Source organism: Corythoichthys intestinalis, chromosome 6 (genome assembly GCF_030265065.1).
Source record: "Corythoichthys intestinalis isolate RoL2023-P3 chromosome 6, ASM3026506v1, whole genome shotgun sequence".
Lineage (NCBI taxonomy): Eukaryota > Metazoa > Chordata > Actinopteri > Syngnathiformes > Syngnathidae > Corythoichthys > Corythoichthys intestinalis.
The window spans coordinates 51,413,640-51,422,508 of NC_080400.1; the positions used below are offsets into that span (position 1 = coordinate 51,413,640).

General features: G+C 38.6%; 1 protein-coding gene across 1 annotated transcript; it reads right to left on the minus strand.

Annotated features, from left to right (window-relative positions):
- Positions 1-3,867: 3,867 nt before the first annotated feature.
- On the minus strand, positions 3,868-7,104 carry LOC130917298 (coxsackievirus and adenovirus receptor homolog). Its single transcript, XM_057838551.1, has 2 exons — positions 6,968-7,104; positions 3,868-6,486 (listed from the first exon to the last, which is right to left on the minus strand). The coding sequence occupies exon 2, from the start codon at positions 6,476-6,478 to the stop codon at positions 5,624-5,626; it is 855 nt and encodes a 284-aa protein (XP_057694534.1). The 5' UTR covers positions 6,479-6,486; positions 6,968-7,104; the 3' UTR covers positions 3,868-5,623.
- Between the last annotated feature and the right edge of the window lie 1,765 nt (positions 7,105-8,869).

Below are 8,869 nucleotides of genomic sequence, written 5' to 3' on the forward strand. Positions count from 1 at the left end.
GGGAACAGGAAATGCCCTTTTTTTACGGGACACACACCTCCTCTAAAGGGAAAAAATCAATCTACCTCAAACCTGCATAAGGGAAGCCTTAAGACCTGTGTTCAGGTGCCTGATGAAAAATATTGAGGTTTCGTTGAAGCGGAGGGGTCCAAACAGGAAAGTGAAAATGACCGTCAACAATTTGTCTCGCTAAAAACTTTGAACAGTCATAACTCGGCAGATATACAACATATCTGCGACAAACTTCCCGTGCTTGTTGAGAGTCATACCCTGAAGTGCCTTGTAGGGGTCATTTGCATCAACCCTACAGCGCCAACTAGTGGCAACAGAAAGTCACTCGTTTTTCCAATACATGTCCAGTTCTTTTCAGTTTTTTCATTGTAGTTTCAAGACCTATTAAAATACTTATTTACGGCCCATGTCCACGTGTCTGTCTTTTGCCGTGACGACCCTTTGTTTGCCATTTAAAGGAAATATTTTTTTTCCAGAGAGTCAGGCAGCTTATAGAGCCACAATATTTGGCACACTTGGTCGAATTGGCCCAGTTAGAAGATTAATTTTGGTTTTGAACAAGGGCTTGGCTGCACAGCTCAGTAGTGGCTCCTTTTTTGTAGTACCCTCTCCAATAGGGGTTTTTATCTCTTGGGTGTGGTAATGTAAGAGGCGACTTTCGAGCATGTTAGGTTCTAATGAGATGATTAGAGAGGAGGATCTGCCACCACCCTGACCTGCGCACAGTCCGAGTTGCGTGACGTCCGAGTTGCGCTAGATTGCGAGGGCCCGTTCAGTCCTGCTTGCAGGCCTAGTTTTTTTTGTTACTGTCGCAATTTCTCTGATGTTAGATGATAACCGATCCAAACAAAGAAAAATTGAAAAAATAAACTTTTAAAAGGGTTAATATATGAAAAAGAACATTTCAACCACTCCTTGATGTTTGCGATTTCTGCATCGCGATCCTTGTTATATTACCATTTTTCACCCATAAAATCCCCCAAAAATCCAGCTGTGGCCATTCACAGCTGTGTCTTGACACTCGTTGATACATGCAACATGGAGTTTTTGGCTCGAAACAAGGTAAGTACGTGATAATATCTCATTAAAGTCATGGCGTCTGCAATTCTGCTCTTGTGTGCTCTCACCTCCAGTTCGGGTTTTTCTGTTTAAAAAAAAAGTATTTTTTTTTTTTTTTTAAATGCCCTCCTGTTCAAAATTTTTCTTCCCCCAGAAAATTGAGATTTTAAGCATTCCAATGATGTATCACACATTGCCTGGTACACCAGACTCACCGCTGTTCCAGCTATTGAGTCTGGCCACCATTCACGCGGATACAATTTCCAGGGATGAGCAAGCCACAGCAAACAGACAGCGGAGTGGACCAATCAGCGACGGGCAGACGTGACGTTAGTAAAATGACGAGGGCAGGACGAGGGACTTGCGCGCGGAAGTAAACATATGAAGAGAGCGGAGTTTATTCAATCTGGCTAGCGCGAGACAGACTGTTGTCAATGACTCGTGTCGATGTGTTTTTGATCATTTAAAACTGATTTTACCTTGGAACATATTCTCGGCTCTCCCGTTCACCATCTGTGTTGTTGTCGAGACGACTTTCGACGCGCAAGAGTGACGTTGTTCGTTAAGAACACGTCACGCAAATAAACGAATCTGATTTGTTGATTGATTTTGTACCTGCCCGAGAGGCCGTTAATGGGCTGGTTCCCAGACCTTTCTCTCTGTGTTTGAAAAATACAGGGAGAACAGTCTGGCAGAGCCAGGCAATATCACACATGCATATCAGACAATTTTGAAATTTGGCCAAAATGGGGGTCGAAGAGCAGAACTTAAGTAGCCTGAGTGTTTTCCGCCATAAATAAATCGATTGCGTCCACACACATCCAAGTGGTCCATTTCATTCAGGAGCATAAAATATCGCGTGAAATATGATATAAACATGCTTTTTGCTGTCATAGGCACTTAAGGCCGTTTCTGTTACACACAAAACAATGTTAATAAAGTTATACTTTATTTTAATTATATTGTTATTATTTAGTGATACAATTATATAAGTTGATCGACATTAGCTTTTTCTCTTTAATATTAAAAGGACAAAACATTATGCAGAGGTGTACTTATAATAATAAAAAAATTATAAACAAATGACACTATTTACAGTGGTTGCAGAGAGTTGTGGGGTGCGAAACATTTACGTCTTCCGGGGGGAGGACGTAACAGAAAATAATTGAGAAGCACTAGCCTAAGACAAGGTGGAGGAAATTATTAACAGTTTACAATGAATGGCAGTACTGGCACACAACCTTCAAGCTTCCGTGGAGGTAAAAAAGAAATTCCAGTAAAAATTCTCTTAAAATAACGGAAATTTATTTGGAATTATTTAGAGGTAGCTTACATGGTTGCAGGTCTGTCTGTACGTCTAGGATGCTTTTCAATCTTAATTGAGTTTGCACGTTATAGGACACATGAAACGTGGAAACTTTTAAATGATTTGTTTTACTTTTTAATCAACAAATACATTTGATAAGGAATGCGACGACTTTTTATATCCACAGTATAATAATAAAATGCCAGTACCAAACATTTTATTTTTTACTCATGTTTGGCCAAAAGACAGATTAGGTACGTATAATCCAACACTTAACACATAAACCTTTGAAATCGCTAAATCTGAACAATTTGGAGATTATCCCAAAAAAAAAAAAAAATCCCTCAAAGAAAGACAATAAATACATCTAGCTGTTTTTGCCGTAGTTAACTATCAAAGAGAGCCGACCCATTTTTTTGTTCATAAGTGTAATGTGAGTGAGTGTTGCCTCAGGTTTTCAATAAATTACTTATGAAACTTGTTTAATAATAGCAATATAAAACAATTTAAAAAAATAACTACTGCTTTGCTGCTGTGTGTGTCTGGCCTCCGAGGGGCACTGTGGCGCACACATTATTAAAGTCAAGATTTCATTATTAATTGAACTAGTTTTTCACATAGGAGGAATATAAGATTTGAAGTAGTGTTGTATCACCTGTCTTTATGGTTTTACTACACGACTAGTTTTTTTTTTTTTTTTTTTTTTTATTTGAAGGTTAACTCCATAATTTCTACTGCTCGCGAGTTTTATTTCATTAATTTTTTTCTGTATTTATTTATTTTACAGTTAATGATCAGTCAGGATCAAAATCAGTTTTCCATTAGGTGTTAAAATGAAGTGGATGTTTTACTTTTAAAAATGTGCTTTTTTTCCCAAGTGTAACCTTTTAGTTTTCTGTCAATTTCCACATTTAAATGTGTATGAAAAAGACAACATACATACTAGAAATAACAGAACTTGTTTAATAGATTGAACACATGAGCATTGAGATTTAAATCAAAATGCCATAGCGGTAAAAGATTTAACTTAACAAACAATTTCAACAATTGTGATATCACTTATCGAACATGAACAAATTAACAACATCGAATTATTTTTCAATTTCAATGTCCTGGAATTGCTCTTTTCGTTTGCGGTAGAGGAATGCGGCAAGGACAACTGTGACAATGAAGAGTGTGGTGATAGTGACAACGATTGCAGTGACTGCCGTGGTTGTCAGCAATCGTGGACTGCTCACGTTGTTGGCCACGGGCAGCGAACAGTCCAGGTGAAGGTCACAGTGTTTGGGGCCTACCATACTTTCCACCGTGCAGCGAGAGCTTCCACACTGCCGCTTGGTGATGTTGACATGCAAGGTGGCTCCTGTGGGGTTGACAATGGCCTGTGTAGGCAAGACCTTATTTCCGCTGGTCTTGGACCAGATGTAATGCAAAGGTGGGGTGCCTTGCAGAGAGCTGCATTTCAGCGTCATACTGTTGTCTTCTTCGTCCACACTGTGGACCAAATTGAGCATTATCTGAAAGAATTGCAGGGGTGCCAATACTTTTGGCCAGCACTGTATATAGCAATGGCTGTATTGTGAGATGGTGACCCGGCTGACGTCACATTCGCATTCTTCCTCAATCCAGGAAGTCACTCGTTTTCATGGCGCGGGATTCAAAAAATGGAATAAACAAATCAATCGCGTCCACACACATCCAAGTGGTCCATTTCATTCAGGAGCATAAAATACAGCGTGAAATATGATATAAACATGCTTTTTGCTGTCATAGGCACTTTAGGCCTTTTCTGTTACATACAAAACAATGTTAATTAAGTTATACTTTATTTATTTTAATTATATTATTATTATTTAATGATACGATTATATAAGTTTATCGATATTACCTTTTTCTCTTTAACATTAAAAGGAAAAAACATTAAACAGAGGTGTACTTATAATAATAAAAAAATTATGAACAAATGATACTATTTACAGTTGTTGCAGAGAGTTGGGAGGGCGCGAAACATTTACGTCTTCCTGGGGGAGGGCATAACAGAAAATAATGGAGAAGCACTGGCCTAAGACAAGATGGAGGAAATTATGAACAGTTTACATTGAATGGCAGTACTAGCACACAATCTTCATGCTTCCACAGAGGTAAAAGAAATTCCAGTAAAAATTCTCTTAAAATAACGGAAATTTATTTGGAATTATTCAGAGGCAGCTTACAGGTATATGGTTGCAGGTCTGTCTGTACGTCTAGGATGCTTTTTATTCTTAATTGAGTTTGCAGGTTATAGGACACATTAAACGTGGAAACTTTTAAATAATTTCACTTTTTACTTAACAAATACATTTGATCGGGAATGCGACGACTTTTTATATCCACCGTATAATAATAAAATGCCAAACTTTTTATTTCTTATTCATGTTCGGTCAAAAGACAGTTTATGTATAATCCAACACTTAACACATAAACCTTTCAAATCGCTAAATCTGAACAATTTGGAGATATAGAAAAAAAAAAAAAAAAAGGCCCCCAAAAAAGATAATAAATACATCTAGCTGTTTTTTCAAAGATAGCCCACCCAGTTTTTTTGCTCATCAGTGTCATGTAAGTGAGTGTTGCCTGAGGCTTTCAATGAATTACTTATGAAACTAATGTTTAATTATAACAATATAAAACAATTAAAAAATAACTACTGATTTACTGCTGTGTGGGAGTATGGCCTCTTAGGGGCAGTGTAGCGCACATATGATTAAAGTCAAGATTTGATTGTATTAATTTAACTAATTTTTCTAATATTGCAAGGAATATAAGCTTGAAGTAGTGTGGTATCACCTGTCTTTATAGTTTACTACAGTGTTTGTTTGTAAATATTCTTTATTTGAAGGTGGGCCCCTCCATAATTTCTACTGCTACCGAGTTTTTTTTTTTTTTTTTTTTTTTACGTATTTATTTATTTTACCTTTTAACTCATGATCAGTCCAGATCAGTTTTCCATTAGCTATTAAAACTACTTACTTTACAAAATGTGCTTTTCTTTCCCCCCGGGGTAAACTTTCAGTTTTCTGTCAATTTCTGCATTTATACATGTATGAAAAAACCACAACCGACATACTAGAAATAACATAGAACTTTTTTTTTAGATTCAAAAGTGAGATTAAAGTGAGATAAAAATCAAAATGCCATTGCGGTAAAAGATATAACAAACAATGTCAACAATTTTTTATCAAACATTAACAAATGAACAACATCAAATTATTTTTCCATTTCAATGTCCTGGTGTTGCTCTTTTCGTTTGCGGTAGAGGAATACGGCAAGGACAACTGTGACAATGAAGAGTGTGGTGATAGTGACAACCACTGCAGCGACTGCAGTGGTTGTCAGCAATCGTGGACTGCTCACATTGTTGTCCTGGGGCAGCGAACAGTCCAGGTGAAGGTCACAGTGTTTGGTGCCCACCATACTTTCCACCGTGCAGCGATAGCTTCCACACTCCCGCTCGGTGATGTTGAAATGCAAGGTGGCTCCTGTGGGGTCCACAGTGGCCTGAGGAGGCAAGACCTTATTTCCACTGGTCTTGGACCAGATGTAATGCAAAGGTGGGGTGCCTTGCAGAGAGCTGCATTTCAGCGTCATACTGTTGTCTTCTTCGTCCACACTGCACAGAGGCTGACTGGGTGCCTCCATGACTGTCAGGTCTAAGATCTTCTTGTCCAGTTCTGGTAACTTCTTCACCAGACACCGGTACATCTCCGTGTCTGACGGACGTACATCTTTGATGTTGATAGACGCGTCTCCATTTTGGGGATCGGCTGATGTGAATTGGACCCTCCCCTCCATTGGTTTGTACAAATCGGAATACAAGCGGCCGCCTGTAAACCAAATAATGGGTTGCTCCTCTCGGTCTGCAGACACGATACTCCACGAGACCTCCGTGTACTGCTTAAAGTCCAGGGTGTGACTGTACGCACAAGGTAGCTGGACACTTGACCCCCTGGCGACGTAGTAGTGTTTCCTTTCCTTCTGGATTTCCAGAGGGCATGTTGGACAAATGTTGAAAAACACTCCCAGGAGGACAGAAGGCCAAAGGAGGTGCCACATCATCATCATGTATACACCTGAAAGTAAAAAACAAAAACATAATGGAATCAGTGACATGTATGGGTTTTTTTTTTTCAACTAACACTATAAAGCATAGACTTGAACAGAAATTACTTTTTCATTACAAGTGTTACCAAAAAAAACAATGGAAAACAGAAGATCACTGACATCAGTTACATGTATTTTGCCTCGTTACAAGTTTAAATGTTTTCAATCAGTCTTTACACTTTAAATAAAAATATACAATTGAGGACAGCAATTTTTTTTTTTCAAGTGTAAAAAAAGAATGGAAAACACATAAACACTGCCATCAATAACATGTTTTCTGCATGATTACAAGTGTAAAAGTTATTAGTCAGCAATGCTTAGACTATCAAATGAAACAAAAAGATAACGGAACAATGCACTATTTAGCTCATGTGGAAACATATGTGTGGATCAATACACAACACCACAATTCTAATCTTTCACAAAAAAAAAAAAGGTTGGATTTCTTACCTGCTTATCTTTAAGAAGGAAGATGCACACCAACGACAGCAACACTTGTCTGCTTTTTAGGCATTTGGTGTAAAAATTCATAACGAAAAAATAACTTATATAGGAACGAGAAGATCAAAGCATCAAAGATCTCAAAGGGCTCCTCGTGATGTCACTCTTTGTTGACACGCCTCCGCGCCATGTTAGACGACTTGGGTACCGCTACTTCCGCTTTATTTCCGCACTTTTGCTTGCGACTTCCTTTTTACACGTTCACCAACACTAACGCATCTCACCATCAAGATGATGCTGAAAAAGTTTCCAAGCTACCCATCGACCTCAAATACCATAAGCCATGGAAACACCACGCAAGGAACCTACCAAAGTAGCAGAGTTAGAAAGCTATCCTGTAAGGATTACTAAACCAACTCCATGTTATAGTGATGAGTAAGCATTCTTTAAAAAAACAGAAAGGTTGCTTGTAAGTTTGATTTGCAATTTGAAATAATACAACTGTCAAGAAAAAATCATGAAAATGACTACATGTTTCGAAACAGAAATCTTCGTGTGAAGGAGAGGTTATGTATGAACCTGTTATACAGTATCATACCACTAGGTGGTATCAGATTTACGTGTTCCTTATGCTGACAATGGGAAGTACAAAAGAAATAATAAATGGAAGGGTGAAGCAGCCAAGTGTCTCCATATGCGTAGCTCTGTGTCGAGTGTTTACATTTAGACGTAAAAATGAGCAACATAACAAAAGTAAATAATATATGGCAGAAAGATGTGAGGACAGAAAAAGGGTAGATAAAAGGGAAAACGAGGTGGGGTGGTAATGAGTCATGACCCATCTATCAGTCGTGGTGGGCCAGAACACTGCAGGGGTGGCAGTATGACACATGGACACGCACATACTCAAGGATGCTGGCCGTCATGCTGCTTCTCTCTATTCTACAGTGTAATGCACAGGCAAATGGAACACAGCACAGGGATGACATTGGGCCACAACCAGTGAAACACACTATCCAAGTGTGGGGCCTCATGACCAAGGATAGATGGTTACACACAGACAGCTGCAGGGAGACAAAGGGAGCACTACAGTAGAGCTGCACACACCTCATTCATATTTTATTAGGCAGCATATGCAAGGGTTAGGAAAAGGTAAGGAAGACTACCTGGCATGAGGGACTGGGGGGTATTTAAAGCCACAGTAAACAGGCAGCCTTGTTTAAAAAGCCAAGCCCTGAATGTGACCATCTTTCCACTAAGGCGTTGATCACAGCAGGGTTACCATGCCAACAGTTTAGGGACTCCTAATTTAGCTCCTGACTAGTAGGCACAGCTACACATATGCAGACTTGCCATCAAAGTCTGTGCTGGATACTGTTAACTAATTGGTTAACGATTGACGATGGTAGATAAACCAGCTCTGCTGCAAAAATGAACTGCTTTTACAATATCCACATTGTAACTTGGCATGTTTCCACTAAGAAAAGTGAAACTCAGGAAACAGATCGGCAACCTTCCCAGATAGCAGACCGACATTAAATAAACGTTGATTTTCCATTAAAATCATCAGTATGGTTGGCATCGAAATTTTCAAAAGTTGAAACAACGTTGTTCTATGGTATGTCGGCGATGGTTGGGTTAACATTCTTTCATAGTTGATGAACTAATGTTGACAAATAGTTGATTTATGATTGACCAGGAAATATGATTGGAAAGTCATTGAATTATGGATGAGCGAGCGTTTTGGTCGAAAACATATCATTGATTCAGCGTTGTTCCAATATTATTGATAATCAAAATTAGTGCTGCAACGATTAATTGATTAACTCGAGTATTCGATGAGAAAAATAATATTCGAATTAAATTTTGTTGCTTCGAGTATTCGTTTAACTAAAGGGGCGTGGATACACT